This window comes from Chenopodium album, chromosome 16 (assembly GCF_948465745.1).
Source record: "Chenopodium album chromosome 16, dcCheAlbu1.1, whole genome shotgun sequence".
In the NCBI taxonomy this organism is placed as follows: Eukaryota; Viridiplantae; Streptophyta; class Magnoliopsida; order Caryophyllales; family Amaranthaceae; genus Chenopodium; species Chenopodium album.
In genome coordinates, this window is record NC_137849.1 from 37,130,058 (window position 1) to 37,152,518 (window position 22,461).

The following is a 22,461-nucleotide window of genomic DNA, read 5'->3' on the forward strand; positions in this document are numbered from 1 at the left end:
TTGTTTGGCAGTATAATTTGGCGATAAATAAAATTTTTTAACTTTTTTACTTCACTTTTCCACTTAGAGGGTTCTAGATAGTGTTACTCTTTAAGACTTTCATTTCCTCAAAACCAACGCCATCTTCCATAGTTCCATATTCCACCTCCAAATATCCTTCATATTTTTTCTTTAATTTTCACTAAAAAGTAAATATTCTCTAATCTCCTCCTCTTGGTAAATCAGTGGACACAACCATTTATCAACAAGGTAATCTTCATCTTCTTCTTAATTTTTTTTTGTTTTCTGTAATTAAGCTCAAATGGATTTTCCCCCAAATTTAGATCTACATATCTATTATTTTTTAGCGAAAAACAAAACACTTGGATTGTTTTTATATAAAGTTGTGGCTTCTCTAATTTACATAGTTAATGAAGTATGGAATTCAATTCTTTTTATTCTAATTAGAATTTTGTTTACTAAAAATTTTCAGTGTACGAAAGGATATGGAGTCAGAGTATGTTTTTGTTAATCTTCCCGATTCAGATGAAGAGGTGGGCAATAGCAGTAATGACAAGACTGAATCGACTGCATACAAACCAACTGCTGGAGGTAAAAGGAAAAGGAAATTAATTTCTCCATTATGGTCTTTTTCTACCTTTATTTCACCTGATAACGAGGGAAACTTGCGATGCAAATGCAACAAATGTGGGAAAATATACAATGCTGATAGTAAACATGACACTGGAAATTTGCAAAGGCATGTTAATAACTGCAAAAAAATTTCCACAAATGACATTGGTCAACTTCTGTTACAAAGAAATAATGCTGGTAATTTGGCTAATGTGTCACTTAAGTTTAATTCAGAAGTATTTCGTGAAATTATTGCTATGGCTATTATGGAGCATGATTTGCCTTTTCAATTTGCTGAGTATGCGGGTGTTAGGCGTGCCTTTAGTTATTTGTACCCTGATGTGAAGGTCTTTTCTAGAAATACTACTAAGTCTGATGTTATGAGGATTTATAAAAGGGAAAAGGATAGACTTAAGGATATGTTACAGTCTCTTCCTGGTAGAATTGCTTTGACCTCTGATTGTTGGACTGCTATTAACACTGATGGCTATATATCTCTTACTGCCCATTTTGTGGATAAAGATTGGAATTTGAGAAAGGGGATCCTAAACTTCTCTTTTTTGCCCCCTCCTCACACTGGTGTTGCATTGACTAAAAAAATCCTTGATTTGTTGAATGATTGGGGAATTAAAAAAAAGTAATGACAATTACTCTTGATAATGCATCTGCTAATGATTTGTGTGTTGGGTTGTTGAAGGACCAACTTGCTCTTTTGTGTGATGGTGAATATTTGCATAATCGTTGTTGTGCACATATTCTTAATTTAATAGTTCAAGATGGTCTAAAAGTTGTGGATGTAGCTGTGGATAAGATTAGAGAGAGCATTAAGTATTGTAAGGGATCACAGACAAGAAAACAAAAAATTTTGGACTCTGTTTCAATGGTGAGCATAGAAAATACGAAAGGATTAAGGCAGGATGTACCAACAAGGTGGAACTCCACTTACCTTATGTTGAAAAATGCCTTATACTACAGAAAAGCCTTTGAACATTTGCAATTTTCTGATTCTAATTATGTGCATTGCCCATCGTCTGGAGAGTGGAGTAAAATTGAAAAAATTCAATCTTTCTTAGCAGTCTTTTATGAGGTCACTTGTGCTGTTTCTGGGACTAAATACCCAACTGCAAACCTTTATTTCTCTAATGTGGCTAGGGTGAGATTACTATTGAAAGAGGAAATGGAAAAAACAGAGTCTAGTGATAATCCCTTGAAACTTATGGCCACAAAAATGTATGCAAAGTTTGAGAAATATTGGGCAGACTTCAGCTCCTTGATGGCCATTGCTGTGATTTTGGATCCTCGCTTTAAGTTTCAGATTGTGGAATGGGCTTTTACCAAAATTTATGGGGTTACTAGTTGTGTAGAACTTGCATTGTTAAAAAGTAAGTTGTTTTCCCTTTTTGAGGAGTACAACAAGCTTTATCCTTCCCCTGCATCAAAGTAGGCAAACTATGCTTCTCATCAAATGTATGGCACAAGTTACACAACTAATCCACTGACTTCAGAATCTGATTTCATGAAGGTATGATATTGAGTTGAAACTAATATTTTTTATATATGGTAATTGTTTGATCGTATATGCATGGAGTTGAAAATAATAATTTTTATCTCTTTTCTATTATTCTTAGGATTTTGATTCTTTTTCAAGCCAAGAGTTTGTCGTTTCTCCTAAGAGTGAGCTGGAACTTTATTTAGAGGAAGTAAAGTTACCCCGAGATGTAAAAGTTGATATTCTTGCTTATTGGAAGAACTACCAGTTTCGGTTTCTTGTTCTCTCTCAAATGGCAAGGGATATTTTAACTATTCCATTGTCTACTGTGGCTTCCGAAGCTGCATTCAGCATAGGAGGGAGAGTGCTTGACAAGTTCAGAAGTTCAATGAAGCCTGAAACAGTTGAAGCTGTGATTTGCCTTCGGGATTGGGTATGTGAGGAAGAAGGTAAATGGTTATTTTTTACACATCTTAATTCTTAAACACTTTACATATTATTCTTTATATCTTTAACAGTTAGCAACTAAATCTTTTTTTTTTTACTTGTCAGCTCTTGAAGAACTCAAAGTCAATGAGATTTGTGATGAGTGTTGAAGTTAGATGTGGATGATTCTCCTCCTTCAAGCTCAAATGAAGCAAGTAGCAGTCGAAGACCTCAAAGTGGAGCAGCAAGCACAATTAAACAAACTTAATCATACATGTAATCCATGAAATTAAGTACTGATGCATGTTTTAGAAGTTGTCATTTTGAAGGTTGGGACTTGGGACAACTCTTATGTATTGGTTGGGTTGCTTAAACCACTAACTTTATGTTCTTGTAGTATCTTTTGCCAAAATCAGTAACTTTAATCTCTTGTAGTATCATTAATGATGTATGTCTTTTTAATTATTATGTTGAATATTAATTAGTTTATTATATAATTTATGTGGGTTAAAAGGTTACCCGGGTAACCCGTTTAATAAATGGGTTAGGTTTGGGTCAAGGGTTTTCAACCCGTTTAATAAATGGGTTAAGTTTGGGTCAAGTGTTTTCCAACCCGTTTAATATTGACACGAACACGAACACGACACGACACGACACGTTTTACAGCCCTAGTGAATGCCCCCAAAATGAGGAAATATCTCCCTATTTGTAGGGTCATGGGGGAAAGTGCCCTCCACTAGGTCATTCTGACCTAGGGCAGGTGGGCTGCGCCGCAAAAGTGCGAATTTGGGGAATTGAGCCCTTGAAGGCCGCAATTCTGAGAATTGATCTGGGAGTGCCACGTGTTAGCTGGGGATTGGTCAGAGGTGACTTGCCAACCTCTGACACGTGGCAGGCCCTCATTGGTCCAAGTGTTTAGGGTAAAAATACCCCAAACAACTCCATTTTTATTATTTTGTGCATTAATTCATAAAATTATAATTATATAGTAAAATATTTTTGTGCATTATAGAGTAGTATATATTTTGACATCAAATTTATTATAAAGATTTGATTTATCATTTTGTTTTTTACAACGAGTTGATTTTAATTCAAAAAAAAAAATTATTCTTATAGTCAAACCAGTTCATACAAGCAACAAACTAAGCTACTTAAGCTATCATCTTAATAAAAAATAAAAAATAAAAAAAAAAACCACCACTTAAGCTTTCAGTGACAAACAAGCCAAAATATACATAGTTCGATTAAAGTAATAAGCTAATAATGACCTGGGACATCGCCTGAGCCAATAACTAGTTTTGTATCAAAATATAACATAAACTATCACATAACTTGGTGGTAAGACACTCAATTCTAGAATTAGAGGCATGTGCTTTCAAAAAAAAAAAAAGAATTAGAGGCATGTTCAAATCTTGTAGAGAATTTTTTCAATCATAAGTGTATGACATGTAATGAGAAACATATGGAAGGGAGAGCCACGTGGCGTAATAAGGAGTTGAGTGGATGATGTGGCTTAATAAAGGGGTTTACGTGACACATAGACTTTCTTATGAACGTTTTTCAATAGATTAGTATAGATGTGTTGATGATAACTTATTTAATGCATGATTTTATTGTATTTTATTTGAAAAAAATTCAATGTGTAAGTTTAAAATTCCTTTTTTTTGGTGTTGTAATTTTTTTTTTTTTTTTTAACAACTGTTGTCAATCTTTAAGGAACCATTTTCAAAATTTATGATGGCAATGTGTCTTTAAGTAATCTTTTCAAAAAGGGTAATTCATATTAAAACGACAAATTTAACAGCTAATTAGATAACTTAATTATACATGTAGATAAATTGAATTCGAATCCTTAATAGTCTCTCTATCCTTGCATATATTTCATGATATTATTTTGTGGACGTTTCCTTAAATGTTTATTTCATTTCTTAATATGCCAGTTGTTTCTCTCTAGTATGCCAATTGTTTCTCTCTACTTTTTCCCCAAACATCGGGATCCATATATGTTGTTAGCTATTTCTCTCTGGACATTGGAAGACGAATGAGTACAGACCTAAAATTAGTTTATTGTTGTAAAGGTAGCCTATAGAACATGATACTTCTCATACAATGGTTAGGTTACTCCTCGTGACTATGCAACTTTGTCATGTAATGTAACATAAAATTGTTGTTACCTGGTTGATTAATGAGTAGTTGATTGCGTCACATAATATATATAATAGACAAAAGAACACATGTTAAGGACCAAATTTGATCACAAACATAAAAAAATTATAACACAAAAGATGGATGTTACTTGATCTTCTTAATATAAGTTCCTTCTTTCTTTCAAAAAAGGAAAATTCCACACAAATAATCCAACCTTTCACTCATTCTCCCAAAATAATCCAACCTTTCGATTAACCTTGAATAATCCTAAGTTTACAATTATTTTCTTCAAGCAACCCTAGCAGGTCACCTTACCCTTTATAGCCGGTTACCATCCATGTGGCACTTTTTAATTGGTCAATTTTTTTTTAATTAAAAAATATTTTTAATTGAAAATTTAAAAAAAAAACAAAACAAAACAAAACAAAACAAAAATTCTTTCTCCTTTCCCCTTCCTGCCCGTTTCTCTCTCCTCTCCCTTCCTCCATTATCACCACCTAAACCACTCACCACCATCTACAGACTATGGTACCACCACCTACAACCACCTCAACACCACCAACATCACCACTCAACACAACATCCATCCATTACCAAGTACCAACCCACAATTCAACCGCAAACGACGCCCACAACATCAACGACCACCCACAACATCAACAATGTACGACCACAACCCAATTCAGCCCCAAATTAAATTGAGAAAAGAGAGAGAAGAGAAGGACAATGGTGCGGGTTGGGGTTTCGGGTTTTGGGTGGGACAGGGTTTAATGGTTTCGGCTAGGTGAGGTTGGTGGTTCGAGTATGGGTAGGAGTGGAGGAAAGGTTTCCGGTCTGGGTTTGGTTATGGTGGGGTAAGTGGTGGCAGAGGTTGTGGTGGCTGAGTTGCAGGCTAATCGCAAAGGGGGTTGCAGGAGCTGCATGGAGGCGGGGAAAGGGAGTGGTGTGTCATTAGTGGCCGGTGGTGGGAGCGGCGGCAAACCAGGGAAGGTGAGGGAGTGGCTGGGGGGAGGTTGTTGGGTGGTGGTGGTGGTGTTTAAAGGATGGTGGGTTAGGGCTCTCATGATAGTTCAATCCCTCCTCCATTGATGTCTGGTCTTGGAACTAAGGAGGAAGAAGGAGGAAAGAATAGGAGGGAAAAAAATAATAATAAAGAAAAACTAATGTTGACTTATTCAGTCGGTTGCTGGTAAAATAGGTTTGCTAGGAGAGAATAATAAGTAAACTTAGGATTATTCAGGGTTAATCTAAAGGTTGAATTATTTTGGGAGAACCAGCGAAAGGTTGGATTATTCTTGTGAAATTTTCCTTCAAAAAAAAAAAGTTTTAAAATGTGTCAATTAAAAAAACTGAGATATGTATGGGGTTTGCCCCTCGGCTTCACCCCAAAAAAAAAAAAAAAAAAAAAAAAAAAAAAAAAAAAAAAATTTACTTCTTACAATTGTAAAAGATCAAAGTGTTTAAATTAATCTAAAACAAAGAAAGTAATCACTAATTTTTAAAAAAAGCGGGTGTTCAATAATGATATTGAATGGCGGATTTTATGGACAAAAAAACTGTCCTCTGGCACGTGCTTTCCAAAATTAAAGAAAAAGAACTTTCTCTCTCCTTGATTTTCTCCTTCATTCACTCATTTACGCTTTCTCTCTCCTCGTTTTTCTCTCTCTAAAAACCAGTTAACTGCGATTTCTCTCTCCTCCATTGTTGCTTTTCGAGCTTTTTCGAGCTTTTTCTCACTTTTCTTTCACTTGTGAAGTTGTTTATCGCTTAATTGTGGTTAGTTTACTTATTTTTTTGAGATTTTTGTTAGTTTAAATTGTTTTGGTTCTTCGATTTTTAGGTTTTTTGATTTTGATTTTGTTTTCGTTTTTTGTACTGTTAGTTTCAGCAATGGTGAAGAAGAAGATTACAAAGAAGGCTGTAGATGCTGAAGAAGGTGTGTTTATTTAATTTTTCATCATTTTTTCGAATTTTCAATTGAATTTTCGCTTATATATGTCGAATTAGTAGTGCATGTTATTTTTTTATTGTTTTCTGTTGATTTATTATGCATATTATGATAATTGAATTTCAATTTTGAAGTTATTATGTTTAATTTTGCTTTATTTTATTGTTCATTGTGATAATTGGTTCAAAATTTGATATATATGTGTTGTGGTGTTGTTACATGTTAAACAAATTTTGCATGTTTGTTTTCAGAAGTTTTATTCATTATTCTTCAAATTTTTATGTTAGGTTTTAGTTAGATTATGAGAATAGTATGCATATCTGCATTGTGTTTGTGTATATGTGTTTGAGTACCAGTAATATGTGCATTGTGCATTGTGTGTGAGTAATATATACATATGTTATTTATATGCATGACAAAGGTTATTTTATGCTTTGAAAAGGGTCACTTTATGCTGTGAAAAGGGTCACTTTATTCTGTCAAAAGGGTCACGTTTGTATTTAAAAGGGTTACTTGTTGTAGTTTAAAGGGTGACTTTATGCAGTGAAAAGGGTCACTTTATATAGTTAAAAGGGTCACTTTATATAGTTAAAAGGGTCACTTTATGCTTGTTAAAGGGTTACTTTTTTATTTAAAAGGGTTACTTGTTGTATTTTAAGGGTGACTTTATGCAGTAAAAAGGATTTTTATGCATATATTCTAAATTTTCCCCTGAGTAATTTGTGAATTTGTAATTTATGGTTATCCTCTGTATTAATTAGATATAGGTGGTTCAATAGGTGGATATCGTTATAAATCGCCTTCAAGGGGAAAAGGAATGGGTAAAGGGCCTGCTAAAAAGAACAAGACAGCTCCTGAGAAGGACAAAACAGAGTCTAAAACTGGGAAGTCTAACATTGTGAAGGCTAAAACTGTGAAGGCTAAAACTGTTCCTAAGAAGGCCAAAGCAGAGTCTCAGAAGGTTAAAGCATCTCCTAAGAAGTCTAAAATTGTATCTAAGAAGGCCAAAGCAGATGTTGAATTGCAAGTAGTTTCTGATTCTGATTCTGATACTGTTGTGTAAGTATAAATGTTTTTTGTTTTGTATTTTTTTAATCATATATATCATGATTCTGATTCTGATTCTGATATTGTTTTACTTATATTATTATTATTTAGGGAAAAAAGACCCTTGATTGCAAGGTGCAGACCACACACATTGGAATTAATGATGAGTAATTTTAGTCCTAATCAACAAAAAGCTGTTGAAGAAATAGGTTTTGGTGGTTTATTACATCTGAAATTGAAAACTTTGAATCGTCAAATGCTACATTGGCTGGTTGAACACTTTAATGGAGGTAGCTGCATGTTCACTATTGCTGCTGGTAAAGAGTTTGTAGTTACTAAAAATGATATATGTGATGTCTTTGGCTTGCCTATGAGTGAGATTGATGTTCCTGAACTTCAGAAGAATCCTGAAGAAGGTAGTGTAGATAAACGTATCATTCAGTCATGGAGACATGATTATGGTCTTACTGAGAAGCAACCTCTACATTTGTCAAAAGTGGAGTCTAGGATGGTTGATTTGGATGATGGTGGTGAAGAATTCAAGAGATGTTTTGTGCTACATGCTATGTCTAGCTTCTTAGCTCCTACTACTAATAGGACTGTTTCATTGAAGTTGCTGAAGGCTGTGGAAAATGTTGATGAAATCAAAACATTTGATTGGTGTTCATATGTTTTGAAAAAATTAAAGAAGGCTGTTGTGAATTATAAGAATGATGAAAATGCTCAAAATGTAAGTGGTTGTTTGCTAGCTTTGCAAATTATGTATTTTCATCGATTAAATTTCCAAGGAGAAAAGGAAAGTAGTACCCTTCCTTTGATTCAACATTGGACTGATGCGAAGATTAAGAAGCGGATCAATTTGGAGATTAAAGCTGGTGATTTTGGGCAGGGACCATTAGATACCCTTACATATCCTGTTTCACAGCCTGAAGTTAGGGATCCTATAACTCCTGTTGTTAAGCAAACTTGTGGTCAAGGGGCTTCTACAAGTGGTAGAAGTGGCCGCATTCTTGCATTTGATCTTCCAGAAAGTGTGATGACTGATGATGAAATTAAAGAAATTTCAACTGATGTAAGTGCTCTTTTTTTTTATTTATTTAGTTATTATCTCTTTATATGCACTAAAGTTACCCTTTTTGTGCACTAAAGTTACCCTTTTTGTGCACTAAAGTTACCCTTTTTGTGCACTAAAGTTACCCTAAATATTCAGTTATAAGGGTTACTTTATGCATTTTAAAGGGTAACTTTATGCATAATAAAGGGTAACTTTATGCATTTAAAAGGGTAACTTTATGCATATATCATGAATTTTCATTTGTTTTTTATTTTTATTTTTTACATTTGTATAGTTTCTTATTGGTTCATATGTTTGCAGGCTGTTCATGAAACATTTCTTTTAGTCAAAAGAAATATGGATGTATTATTGTTGGTTCAGTCACAGGGTTTTCAAACCTTGAGTGATATGATTGCTTCTCGCAGAACTGAATCATTATCCTCTGATGATCCTGTTGTATTTTCTCAAACACAACAGTTACTTTCTGATCCTCATTACCTGAAGCTTTTAGATGGTTTAATTGAGGAGTGTAACAAGATGAAGTCTATTCATGAAATGTTTCGTGATTTTTATGAACCTGAAGGTCATAACAATGATGATCCTAATAATGAATCTGCAGAAGATTTGAATTTGAATAGGTCTGAGGATGATGTCAATGGTAAAGGAAAAAGTGTTTTGATGAATAGGTCTGAGGATGATGCTGGGCCTTCTGTAGCAAATGCTTCTAGACGTATCGTCAGAGGCAATAAATCTTTTTGCTCACTCGACTGTGGGCCAGTAGGTGTGGATGTTCCTTTTCTTACTCTGTTTTTGAGGTCTAATGCTCGGATTTTCAAGAAATTGCCCAAGTTACATCAGGAAATTCTTGATTATTGTTTACTGAAGGATGATTCAATGATGAGGAAGTTAAATTTCATTTTTTATAATAATTATATTTTATATGTTTTTTTTCCTTTATTTTTTTGTTTAATGCTTATCTTATTTTTTATTGTTGCAGTGAGAATCTTGTTACTATTGGGATGAATTTTTTAATTCCAAGAGAAGACATGGTATCCCTGGTAGCTCCACTTAGAATTAGATGGTGCATCATTGATTGCTACTGTCTGTATTTGAACGAGAAGGCATGTTTTGATTCTGGTCCTCGAAAATTCTTCTTTGGTGTGAGGCAAAGTGTAAGTAATTTGATTTTTTTTTTTTTTTATATGCACTAAAGTTACCCTTTATGTGCACTAAAGTTACCCTTTATGTGCACTAAAGTTATTATCTTTTTATATAAACAAGTTCTCATACTTTTAATAGTTTGCATTCTTGCATGTTTGTGAAAACATTGGCAAAGGTGAAGTTTCACAAGCTGTTAATGATTTGCACGGTTTATGGGAAGGTTGGGTGAGCTATGAGAATCCTGAATGTGATATTATGGATGCTGAACTGGTATATTTCATGATAAATTACTATCAAAACTTTAAAAAAGTTCTGTTTTGTGTTAATCTGTCTAAATCAGTGTTTTAATTTTTTCTGTTTCAGATATATTTTCCTGTTCTTATTGAGAATCACTACATTTTGTTTGTTATTGATCATACAAAAGAGGTGGTATATTATCTTGACAATATCATCTGGCGTGATGATGCTCTTGAATATACCAAAGAATTGTCTTCACACTTGGTATGTTTATGTTGATTTCATTGTTATGTTTCTGTTTACTTATTGTTTCCATTTAAATTTTTTTTTTCTTTTTTCTTGTTTTATTTTATTCTAAACTTTTATATTTTATGTCAGTGTGATCAAATGGGTGTTTTTCTCGGAAAAAGAAATCATCCAAAGAGTGTTCAGCTACCTTCTTATAGGTTTCAAATTGTTGAGTTGGAATGGAGAAAAGAAAAAGTTGACAATTTGGACTGTGGGGTGTTTGTTATGTATCACATGCTCCATTTTGTTGGCGAATCGTTCAAATTAAATGAACTCAAAACAGTAATTATTCATCTATTTTGTATGTAGTTTTTCCCTTTCTAATGCTTTTATTAATTACATATTGATAAGTTTTTTTTTTCTGTTGTGAGATTATTGGGAGAAAATTTCTGCGAGGTGAGATTTGTACGACACTGGTGCTGTGTGATTTGAATGAATCTAGGAATGATGTGTTGTCAGAATTAGAGAAGTTCAATGAGAAGAAGAAAGATCCTGCTTATTGCCAAGAAATTGAAATGAGAAGAAAGGATGCAATTGCTGCAAAGAAGAAGAAAGATAATGAAGAAAGAATAATGGCAGCTGAAGTAGAAGCAAAGGCAGAGGCAGACGAAGAGAATCCCAAAGGAAAAAGGGCAAAAAAGAAGACAGACAAGTACACTCCTTCTAAAGGGTGAAATGACTGTTAGAAGCAAAGGTTGATTAGGTCTAGGAGCATTTTTTGAACAATGAAAAAACTTAATGTTTGTGCATATACATCAAGTTAAATGATGTAATTAAACTTAGTGGTTAGTTTTTTGTTCTTTTGGAATACTGATGTATGTGCATACATTAAGTAATTTGAAAGGTTCTTGTGTATGTTTTTTGGGGTCACTTTTGTGCATAAAAAGGGTTACTTTGTGGCATAAAAAGGGTTACTTTTTATATTTGATAAGGTATACTTTTTTGGGTAGATAGGGTAACTTTTATGCATGAAAAGGGTAACTTTTATTGACAAAAGGGGTAACTTTTATTACTTGAAAGGGTAACTTTTATTGACAAAAGGGGTAACTTTTATTACTTGAAAGGGTAACTATTAACAAAGAGAAGGTTAATTTAGTGGATAGAAAGGATAAGGTATACTTTTTTTGGATAGATAGGGTAACTTTTATTGACAAAAGCGGTAACTTTTATTACCAGAAAGCGTAACTTTTAGTGGATATAAAGGATAACGTTTATGCATGAAAAGGGTTACTTTAATTCATGAAAAGGGTAACATAAGTTAATGTTTCCAAGAATTAAATATCTGCTAATAAAAGTGTCAATCACATTTTCATTAAACTTGTCATAGAGTAAAAAAACAAAAGAAAAATAGTTTAACAATACAAGGTATATTAATTTCAAAAAAAAAAAAGTTCAAAAAAAGATCTTAAAAGAGTCGTAAGTTAGGTGTTTTTGATCCAAATTCTGAATTTGGAGGTGGCAGTGCTGGTTTTCTTTTTCTCTTGCTTTTTTCAAGTCCTCCTTTTGCTCTTTTGCTTCTTCCTTTTGTTACAGCCGTTTTAGGATCAAGTATTTGTGGTACACTTGTGCTTGTACTCGATGCTGAAGAAACGTCAGTATTGCTTTGAGTGCTGTCTGCCACATCAGGAATGTTAGAAGCAGCTTCTGTACTTTCTTTCTAAGCAGCAATAGCAAGTAAGTCTTCCACCATTTTAAGACTGTTTCTGAAGCTTAACAATACAAGGTATATTAATTTCGAAAAAAAAAATGTTCAAAAAAAGATCTTAAAAGAGTCGTAAGTTAGGTGTTTTTGATCCAAATTCTGAATTTGGAGGTGGCAATGCTGGTTTTCTTTTTCTCTTGCTTTTTTCAAGTCCTCCTTTTGCTCTCTTGCTTCTTCCTTTTGTTACAGCCGTTTTAGGATCAAGTATTTGTGGTACACTTGTGCTTGTACTCGATGCTGAAGAAACGTCAGTATTGCTTTGAGTGCTGTCTGCCACATCAGGAATGTTAGAAGCAGCTTCTGCACTTTCTTTCTGAGCAGCAATAGCAAGTAAGTCTTCCACCATTTTAAGATTGTTTCTGAAGCTTTCTTCCATAAATGCTCTTGTGTCTTCATTTTCTTGACTTTTTAAGATTAGATTGTAGTATTTCCTCATCATTGTTTGCCTCCATGGAATATATTGCTGTTTAGGATCCTGATTCTTCAACCTATCCCATGCCTCTGTTTTTGCAAACTTAGTCCATCTTTTTGAAACATACTTATCTGGTATTCTTGTTACTGAATGCAAATGTAGAATTCTGATGCAATGATAACATAACCATCCAGATGCTTCAAAATTTTTGCAAGTGCACCATACAGTTTGGCTCTCATGTATATAGTTTACTTGATGTGCAGACCATGGCTTGTCTTCTAGTGTTACTTGATAAAGTAGGCATTCTTCATTACTGCCTAACATCTGAACAGTTGTTGCCATAGAGTATCCAAACTCCTCTTCAAAATCTCTAAAGAGTGATAAAGTGAAAACCTGTTCATCAAAATCATGTAGGTTCATTTAAATTGCCATATATTAGGTGTAATTTATGTAGTTGTCAGTTAACTTTTTACCTGTGCAGCATGCTTTAGCATTCCAGAGAGAGGCAATGAAGTGAATGCTATTGACTTGCTACAGGTAAACTCATCATATTTCTCTGTGCTTCTCCAACGATTGGTTGTCTTCTTAAATATGGTATAAAATTCTGTCAAAGTAGTTGTTTTACTTGCTCTGAATCCTATAGCATGATTAGTGCTTTCACTCCTTTGTGATGATAAGATTCCTGCTGAAAAGAAATCTCTACTAAGGGCAGGACACCATTTGTCTTTCAACTCATACACTCTTTTGTACCAAGAGTGTTCTGTCAACTCATATTTCTGCAACATTGCCTGCCACTTTTCTTCGAATTCTTGTTCTGTCACACACATCTTTAAGCACTGGTTGAATGCAAATTTGAATTCTTTGTCTTTTTTAAGAGCTCCAAATCTGGTTATGGCATTTTGCTCCAAATGCCATATACAAAGTCTATGCCTTGTATTTGGAATCACCTGCATTGAAAATAAAGGGGTCACTTTATGCTGTTAAAAGGGTTACTTTATGCACTAAAAAGGATAACTTTATGCAGATAAAAGGGTAACTTTTATGTGAAAAGAAAAACTTTATTGTCAGATCTCAAATCTGTAAGATGTCAATATAAATCTTTTACCTCCAGAATTGCATTTGCCATTGCTTGGTCCTGGTCAGTGAATATTGAAGTTGGTTTTCTATCCTCCATAGCTTTGAAGAAGGTTTGTAATAACCACACAAATGAATCTGTTGTTTCATCCCCAATAAAAGCACATGCAAACATACAATTATGCCAGTGGTTATTTATGCCAACAAATGGAGCACATATAAGATTATATCTGTTGGTTCTGTATGTTGTATCAAAGACAAGAACATCTCCATATATCCTATAGTCTTCTAGCATCATTGAATCTCTCCAAAAGATATTGCAAATTCTTCCTTCTTTGTCAAACTTCACTCTAAAAAAGAAGTTTTGATCCTCTGATTGTTCTTGACTTAAAATGTTCACTAAAGTTTGAGCATCTCCAGCCTCAATTTGTTCCATTCTTAACCTTGAGCAGAAATTCAGGTGATCTACAACACTATGGCCTACATTCTGTTCTCCTCCAGCCTCTGTAGCCATGTAATAGTAAGTGTCCATTGTAGTTAAACCTGAAGATTTCATTGTTTTGATTGCTTCAGTTTTTTCCTTTGTCATTTTTCTTTCAGAACGATGCAAATAATGCCACTGTGGCTTTGTTAGCTCGTGGTTATGCTGAATAACATGAGACACCACCTCAAACTGTCCTTCTTTATTCACTTTTGCTCTTATGCATGCCTTGCAATTTGATCTTGTAATGGCTACTTGTCTTGGCTTTCTTGCTTTTACATTTACATCCTCTTCATCAACCATTTCAACTAACTTTGTTTTCTTCTGACCTGAATGTCTCTTTCCCTCAGCAGAACACACATAGTTTTTCTCAGTTACTATTTTTGTGTGTTGTTTGAATCTAGTTGTATGTTTTCTTATTGAAAATCCCAGTATAGCAGCATGTTTTTCATACAATTCCAAAATTTCTTCAAAAGTTTCTCTTACCACACCAACAAATGATCCTCTAAGATCTAAACCAGAAGCATCAATTGGATTTGTATCTGTTATTTAATACAAACAAATCAGATAATAACCACAGCCAGCATAAAAAAGGGTAACATTCGTGTGAAAATAGGGTAACTTTTATGCATGAAAAAGGTAACATTTAGGTATTCAAAGGGATACTTTCTGCATACAACTTGAATTTTCAGCATACAATTTGAGTGTAACATTTGTGCATAAATAGGGTCACTTTTAAGCATGAAAAGGGTAACATTTAGACATTCAAAGGGTTACTTTTTGCATACAATCTGAGTGTAACATTTGTGCATAAATAGGGTCACTTTTAAGCATGAAAAGGGTAACATTTAGGCAATCAAAGGGTTACTTTTTGCATGCAATCTCAAAAGTTCTGCATTCAATCTGAGGGTAACATTTAGGCATAAATAGGGTCACGTTTATGCATAAAAAGGGTAACAATTATGTATTCAAAGGGTTCTTTTTAGCATACAATCTCAAAAATTTATAGAAATTACCTTCAGTTGCATTTGTTTTGGTTGTTTGTTCTGAATTTGAATCAATTGATTTATCAGGAACCACTTGATTTTCAGCATTGTGTATTGCGTCTTCTGCATTATCAATTGCTTCTGCATTGTCTGGATGGTTGAATATTGGTACGAATTCATCTCCAAAACAATAAGTTTCTTCTTCTTCTATAATCGATCGATTTAAATCGATTTCAAATTCAGTCTCAACTTGCCTCTGTTTTTGTAGCAATTCGTGAATGAGATTGCTGCATTTTGTTGTATCGAAAGTCGAATTCTCCATTGATGATCGATTTCTGCAATTTGTAAGTTTTCTCACCTTTTTTCTCCTCGATTGATGATCGAATTCTTCTATTTGTGCGTTTTCTCACCTTTTTCTCCTTTATTGATGATCGATTTCTGCAATTTTTGCGTTTTCTAACCTTTTTTCTCCTCGATTGATGATCGTTTTTTGCAATTTTTGCGATTTCTCACTTTCTCTCTCCTCCATTGTTCTGCGTTTTCTCACTTTCTCTCTCCTCCATTGTTCTGCGTTTTTTTGATTTAGGTATAAAATTCCGTGATTTTAAATTAAGCTATTTTAAAAAAAAAAAAATAAAAAAAAAAAAAAATAAAGAAGTTGCACCTGAGAAAAACCCGATGTACAGTAAAAATACTGTACACCGGGTACATGCAAATGGAGTTGGAAAGTAATTTGCCTTTGTAATTTAGAAATGACAACTTTCAAACGGTCTAATCCAAAACTTGGACCAACCAACCTGCCTCAATTTCCAAACATAAATTTCAACCAATTCAATACTCGTAGCGTAACACCACAGCCACATTCCAACATCCCCTGTTTTCTCACTTCGATAAATTTAAATAATGCACCATCGGGTCCACCCACGCACACGGATAGTCCACCTTACACACAGCTGTGCTTCCTTTTTCCCCATATTTTAACTATTTCTCACACTCCGTAATTCTATTTCCGTATGAACTTGTGAGTATTCTGTAATCTGTATTTTGTATTGTATATACGAGCGTTATGTCTATGTATAATATTTCGTAATTAAATTACATTTTTAACCAAAATAAATTTGGTCTAGCGAAAAAGTTTGATTAGGGATTCAATCCTTACTAGAGACACTTCAAATTGTCATAACCTAATACAATCGATCCTAAAAGTATCCGATTTAGATTTCAATTTGTATGAACACAATAATATTGTATAACTCAAATTTGAAATAGACTTAATCCGACCCGACTTCATCAAATCTAAACCAAACATCCAAATTAATACTTCTATGGCTCTAATATTACCTTTTTTTTTAAGGAAAATGTCATACATAGCCCTTAGGGTTACATATAAGCATTAAATTCACAATTAAAAATCGTAAAAAGTTAAGAAATCATAAAAATACAAACACTAATTACACTGATTTACGCGTATTTTTGTCATGAATTCCTAATTTTATACAATTTCCAAAAATGTATTTAATGATTATATATATCCCTTAAAACTACATATCTTAATCCTTACCTAACATTTTTATAGCCTTTACCTTTTTATTAAAGAGCCTATATATATCACTACCTTTTTAAAAAGGCTCTAATATTATCCTTAGAACTACATATAACAATACCTTTTTTAAAGAGGCTCTAATATTATCCTTAAGCATTCCGGAGTAATAAATTTCAAAAATACAAAATCATGCATTAATCACCAAAACATTTTTTTACATTTATAGCTTAATAAAAGCTGTCATCATCAATTTTTTAAATATTTTAATCCAATCATATTCCACACGCCAATCCTTACCTTCTTAAAATCCCTTTCCAACTTCCCCCTTTTGACTAAACACTCTCCTAATCTCTGACCATTGACTTTTTGACTCCACCTCCCTATAAAACCCCTCATTTCTTCTTCTTTCTCTCTCCTCAACAACCCACCATCTTTCTCTCTCCTCTCTTTGCAACTCACATTTTCTCTCTCCTCCATGAAAATGGCGAGACCTCAATCCGAGCTTTGCATCAGCATCCCAACCTACTTCCGATGCCCAATCTCTCTCGAACTCATGAAATCCCCCGTTTCTCTCTCTACCGGCGTCACCTACGATCGCACCAGCATCCAAACTTGGCTCGATGGCGGCAACACCACTTGTCCTGCTACGATGCAGTCTCTCTCCTCGCCTTCCTTCGTCCCTAACCTCACGCTTCATCGTCTGATTCATCTATGGTCGGTCTCTCACTCCCTCTCTCCTCGGAATCATCTCTCGGCGATTCTGAAGGATGTGGAGAATGCGCGTGATGTTACTCTCTCGTTGAAGAAGATACTCGAACGAGTGGCGAATTCTGAGGAGGATTGTAGAGTTTTGGAGAGGTATTTGGATTTGATTGTGAAATTGATTGTGAAATCTGATCAGAAAATCGAGAATCTGGAGTTGATCTTCATGATTTTGAGTTTTTGTGATGGTGAGAAGATTAACAACAAATTGATGATGAATTCTGGTTGTTTTGATAAATTCGTTGTTGTTTTGCGAAATGGAAGCGTCGAATCGAAGATCGCAGTCGCTAAAATTGTCTCGAAAATCGCCATTGATAAGAAAACAATAACCTCGTTGATCGAAACGCGGAGTTTGATTGTTGAGCTTTACAATTTGATCAAATGTGATTCAGATTCTTCAATCGAAGCTGGATTAATGGCGTTAATCGCAATCGCAACCACAAAAGCGTCGAAAATGGAGGTAGTAAGGTTAGGGGTGGTGCGTAGAGTATCCGAGATCATCTGCGACGCAGGGAGAAATGAAACCATGATTATTCAAAAATCAATGGAGATGCTAGAGGTGGTTGCCACGTGTACGGAGGGAAGAGCGGCGATCATCGAGGCGGAGAGATGTGTGGTGGAGATCGTTCGGAGGTTGATGAAGGTGTCGGCGAAGGCGACCGAGCACGGTGTCGCGGTGTTGTGGAGTGTCTGCTATCTATTTAGGGATGAGAAGGTGAAGGAAATATTGGGGAAGAACAATGGTTTAGGGAAGTGTTTGGTGTTGCTTCAAAGTGATGTTTCACCAATTGTTAAGCAAATGTGTGGTGATTTGGTGAAGATTTTGAGGGTTAATTATAAGTCTTGTTTGGGTGGTTATGATACCAAAACCACTCATATTATGCCATATTAAATGTTGTAATGAAGATTTTAGGCAAGCAAAAGAATGAAAAAAGTTGGAGGAAATGCAAATTTAAGTTAGAATTTGGGGGTAGGTTAGGGTGGAGTTAGATAGGTTTAAAGATTTCATTGTTAGTTCAATGGAAAAACTTGTAAATTGATACAAAATTGACCAATACATCATACATGAAAATACTTGGATTAAAGAAATTTATGTCTACAGGCTACAAGTTATGTTTTTTGACATTATATATTGTGTAATTTGAAGTATTGTTTTCCGTCAAAAATGTTGTCTAGTTCTTGATAGAAGTAATTTGTTGAAAATATTATGTGTTCGGGAAGTAACAAAGGTATTTGTTAGGAAACCAATTCAGCTTAATGATAGTTGTATACGAAAAAAAAAATAAAAAATTAAAAATAAAAAAAAAAAAAAATGATATTCCATCTTCTTCAATTGACAGTTAATGTGGCTTAAGAATGAATGGAGAGCTCGTTTTCATTGCTTTATCAAGACTCAAGTTTAATTGCATTTTTCCGTTACAAAAACTTCCTACTATAGTTAAATTGTTTAGGAGCTCTTTGACACGCTAGTGGTTTTTTTTGTTTTTGTTTTTTTTTTTTTTTTTTTTGAATTATAAACATGTTGAATAGGACTCTAATCAAATTTGAAGGATCACAAACCTTGATTAGAGTCAAACTAAAAGTCTTTAATTCAACTTATTTTAGAAATGTTTTACTTAATTTAGGGCCTGTTCATATTTACCTATTTTCAGTTCAGTTCAGCTCTTAATTTCCCTCTCTCATAAAATATTCATTTCAGCTTAGTTCAGTTCGATTCAGTTCAGTTCAGTTTAGCTCAGCTCAGTTCAGTAAATATGAACAGACCCTTAATTAAAATCGTAACAAATCAAACCATACCAAAGAATTTGTTTTCAATTTCCATTAGTAAATACCTTTAACGGCATTTATTAATAATAATAACAATATGAATATTTTATATTTGTGTAGTACAAGTTGTAAACTTGTGATGAATGTTACAATACTTAAGTTTGATAGTAATTTTTCTTATATTTAAGGTAAGATAAAATCAAACCAAACCGATCCAACCTTAATAAAATCAAATCAAAACATCTTATTTTAAATAATAGAAAAAAAATCCTCAACATCCTCCATCTCACCTTAACAAATAATGATTAAAGGTGTTCAAAATCTGAATTAGATTTTTAAAAAATTAACAAAAATTTAAAAAAAAAAAAAATAAACTAGTATTTTCTTCAGGTCAAAGTATATAATTTTACAATTTCTAATCTGATTCATTATCCTTAAAATTAATCTTGGATTGGAATTTGTTTTTAGTTTGAAGTTGTATATAAAATTCTTTTAAACGATTGGTTTTATATTGTCTAGTTCTTGATACTTTATTGAAAAACATTTAATATATGGAATTTGGGAAAAGTTTTTTTAATTTTGCTTTTTATGTTAGCTAACGTATACGAAATATAAGTGATTGCATATGTCACGGTTGGAAGTTAATGCGTCTTTAAAGAGAATGGGAAACTTGTTTCAAGCTGGCCTAGTTTTAACTCTTTAAGAATAATGAGGAATTCGTTTTAAATTAACGCGGCTTTAGAAAGAATGGGGAAATTGTTTTCATTATTTCATCAAAACTCAAGTTGAATTGCAATTTTTTTTATACTAGATCAAATCTTTTTATTTTTATTTATTAATTAGTAAACATATTTAATCTACGTGCAATTTCATAAAATAATTATGAAAATTACAATTTTGGAGGATACCATCTAAGAAAAATTTCTTTCATCATTGTAGTGCGGTTAAAGTTTTCTCAAACATCTACGTGACTACGTCATATCAAACTTAAAGTAGACTTAGGGCCTGTTCACATTTACTGAACTGGGATGAACTGAACTGAGCTGAACTGATTGGAGTTGAATTGAACTGAATTGAACTGATTGGAACTGAACTGAACTGAATTGATTGGAACTGAACTGAACTGAAATGAATATTTTATGAGAGAGGGAAATTAGGAGCTGAATTTAACTGAACTGATTGGAGCTGAACTAAACTGAACTGAACTGAACTGAACTGATTGGAGCTGAACTGAACTGAAATTAAGTAAATGTGGACAAGCCCTTATTATTAATAAACTTAAATCAAAACATGAAGAGAACAAGTTCTCAAATTCCTCCATTATCTCACATAATAACTAGAGGTGTTTAAAATAAAATGGGCCGAATTAGGCCAAGAGAGCCAATACATTCTTCAACTCGGAAAAAATGATTATAAGGTCCCAACCTTTTAAAAACATGTCTTTGATCGCAATTGATTTTTAGTTGAATGTAAACCTTTGAAATTATCGGTTTATTCTCTAAATTATATTATCAGTTTATTCTCTAAATTATATCATAGGTATTTAAAATTTGACTTATATGAAAAAGAAGTCGTAATCATTATCCTTTACTCTTTTTTTTATTCCATATTATTGTGGCGAAAAAAAAAATCATAAAAAGTACAAAATAAAATTTTAAACCGGTCCAAATCGGTAAAATCCAATTCCAATATTCTCGTTATTAGTCCATTTTTGAGTTTTAAATCTACCTCTTTCACTATAGAGTCTTCAAATAGATTATGAGCATCTTATCTTCTTATGAAACACGAATACTGTCTCACTCTCACTCCCACAAAACCACTAGGTCCATTACCAATATTGTGCTTGTGCAAGATACTCACACTAAGCAGCATCACCATCAATCATACAAGCAACGCATGATGGATGTACAATATTTATAATGGTCGAGAATTTCTCATACATATTTGATAAATTATCGTCATATCCTTAACATCCAGGACACATTCTCTACCAAAGTCAAAAGATTCACCCCTAATGCTTCATGATCCAAGATCTTTCTTTCCACAATTCCATATTCTTCAAAGAATTATATTTATTCGTTCTTCAATGATTGACGTATTTTGTCTAGGGACTTGATACAATTCGGATAATTGGTCAATGTGAGGCTTTCTATACATAAAGTGCTTCTCGTCAAATTTGTCATCTTTTGGCTTCTATCGTTCATATAATGGATACCATAACAATTTGTAACCTCTCATAAGCCAATACAATTAGATGTAAGGAAATAGTTAGAAAATTGGAATGTGGAGAATAGGGTAAAGAAATTCACACCCTCAAGTTGTCCCTAGTTGGGGATTGATTCGACACCCCCATGATAGTTATTTGTGAAACACAATCTTTAGTTCCTTACCATTAAATCAAGTACTCTAAATTACTTTTTGAAAGAAAAATATGTTTTGCCAAATATCGGATTATTTTAAAAGTCAACCAAAATCAAATAAGTGAGCAAGTACTAATTGCCTTGTGAAAAGTTAACCATTGTTCTAATAATTTGATGCATTTATTTGAATTTAAAGAGCCCTAATCACACAGTTAAACAATGGAATGTTCACAAAATTGAAACTCTAATCTTAATAGAGTTAATAACATAAGTATTGGTCTACTCCTTGAATGTCAAACACCAAGTATAAATCATTTTTAAATCAAATAAAACACTGTATATAGGTTTAAATCATATCAAAACACTACCTTATAGATTCATGAGTAACACAAGGGTTAATGATCCCACACAAGGGTTAATGATCCCTAACCTTAGAAATAGTTTTAGGATATCCATTCATTTTATTAACGAGTAACGTACCTAAAAATATTTTCACCTTATATGTAATGAGTATTAACAAATCTAAAATTAGTTCTAATATTCACTGTTTCGGGCCTATATATATACATATACTAAGTATATTATATAATAAGATTATCTATTAGGTTACTTTGGGGCTTCACAGTTTATCTGTAGATCTTAGGATACTTTAAGTTTTAATACAGCGTAATATACATCTTCTCATCAATACCAAAATTTGAAACTACATCAGAAAAATCACAATAACTTGTAAAAAGCCAAATAATATTTGAAACAACAAAATAAGGGAGCATAATCTAAACAAAATGTAATTTTTAAAATAGACTGTTTTCCTATAAATTAACAGAATATAATTGATAAATAGCCATACAATATAGCTCAATAAGGCTAGCCTAGAAACATAAGAGCACTAACGAGCCCTCACATTTCCTCGTGATTCTTCAAGACCTCACAGTACCAATCTCAGTCATCAAAGATATCACGG

The 22,461-nt window shown here is 33.3% G+C and overlaps 4 protein-coding genes across 5 annotated transcripts; all 4 read left to right on the top strand.

Annotated features, from left to right (window-relative positions):
• Positions 1-485: 485 nt before the first annotated feature.
• On the top strand, positions 486-1,253 carry LOC145584199 (zinc finger BED domain-containing protein RICESLEEPER 3-like). The gene has a single exon (XM_081641098.1). It carries the CDS (start codon positions 486-488, stop codon positions 1,251-1,253), a length of 768 nt encoding a protein of 255 aa, XP_081497224.1.
• Positions 1,253-2,056, top strand: LOC145584200 (zinc finger BED domain-containing protein RICESLEEPER 2-like). Its single transcript, XM_081641099.1, has one exon. The coding sequence runs from the start codon at positions 1,253-1,255 to the stop codon at positions 2,054-2,056; it is 804 nt and encodes a 267-aa protein (XP_081497225.1).
• Positions 2,057-8,884: 6,828 nt separating this feature from the next.
• Positions 8,885-11,267, top strand: LOC145585210 (uncharacterized). 2 transcript variants are annotated; one of them, XM_081641932.1, is made up of 6 exons: positions 8,885-9,629; positions 9,722-9,896; positions 10,024-10,155; positions 10,249-10,386; positions 10,501-10,692; positions 10,782-11,267. In XM_081641932.1, exons 1-6 carry the CDS (start codon positions 8,974-8,976, stop codon positions 11,082-11,084), a joined length of 1,596 nt encoding a protein of 531 aa, XP_081498058.1. In that variant the 5' UTR covers positions 8,885-8,973; the 3' UTR covers positions 11,085-11,267. The 2 variants fall into 2 exon arrangements, with proteins under 2 accessions (XP_081498058.1, XP_081498059.1); XM_081641933.1 differs by lacking the exon at positions 10,501-10,692 and having other exon boundaries at positions 8,886-9,629.
• Positions 11,268-17,028: 5,761 nt separating this feature from the next.
• Positions 17,029-18,609, top strand: LOC145585211 (U-box domain-containing protein 28-like). The gene has a single exon (XM_081641934.1). The coding sequence runs from the start codon at positions 17,084-17,086 to the stop codon at positions 18,260-18,262; it is 1,179 nt and encodes a 392-aa protein (XP_081498060.1). The 5' UTR covers positions 17,029-17,083; the 3' UTR covers positions 18,263-18,609.
• Positions 18,610-22,461: the final 3,852 nt, after the last annotated feature.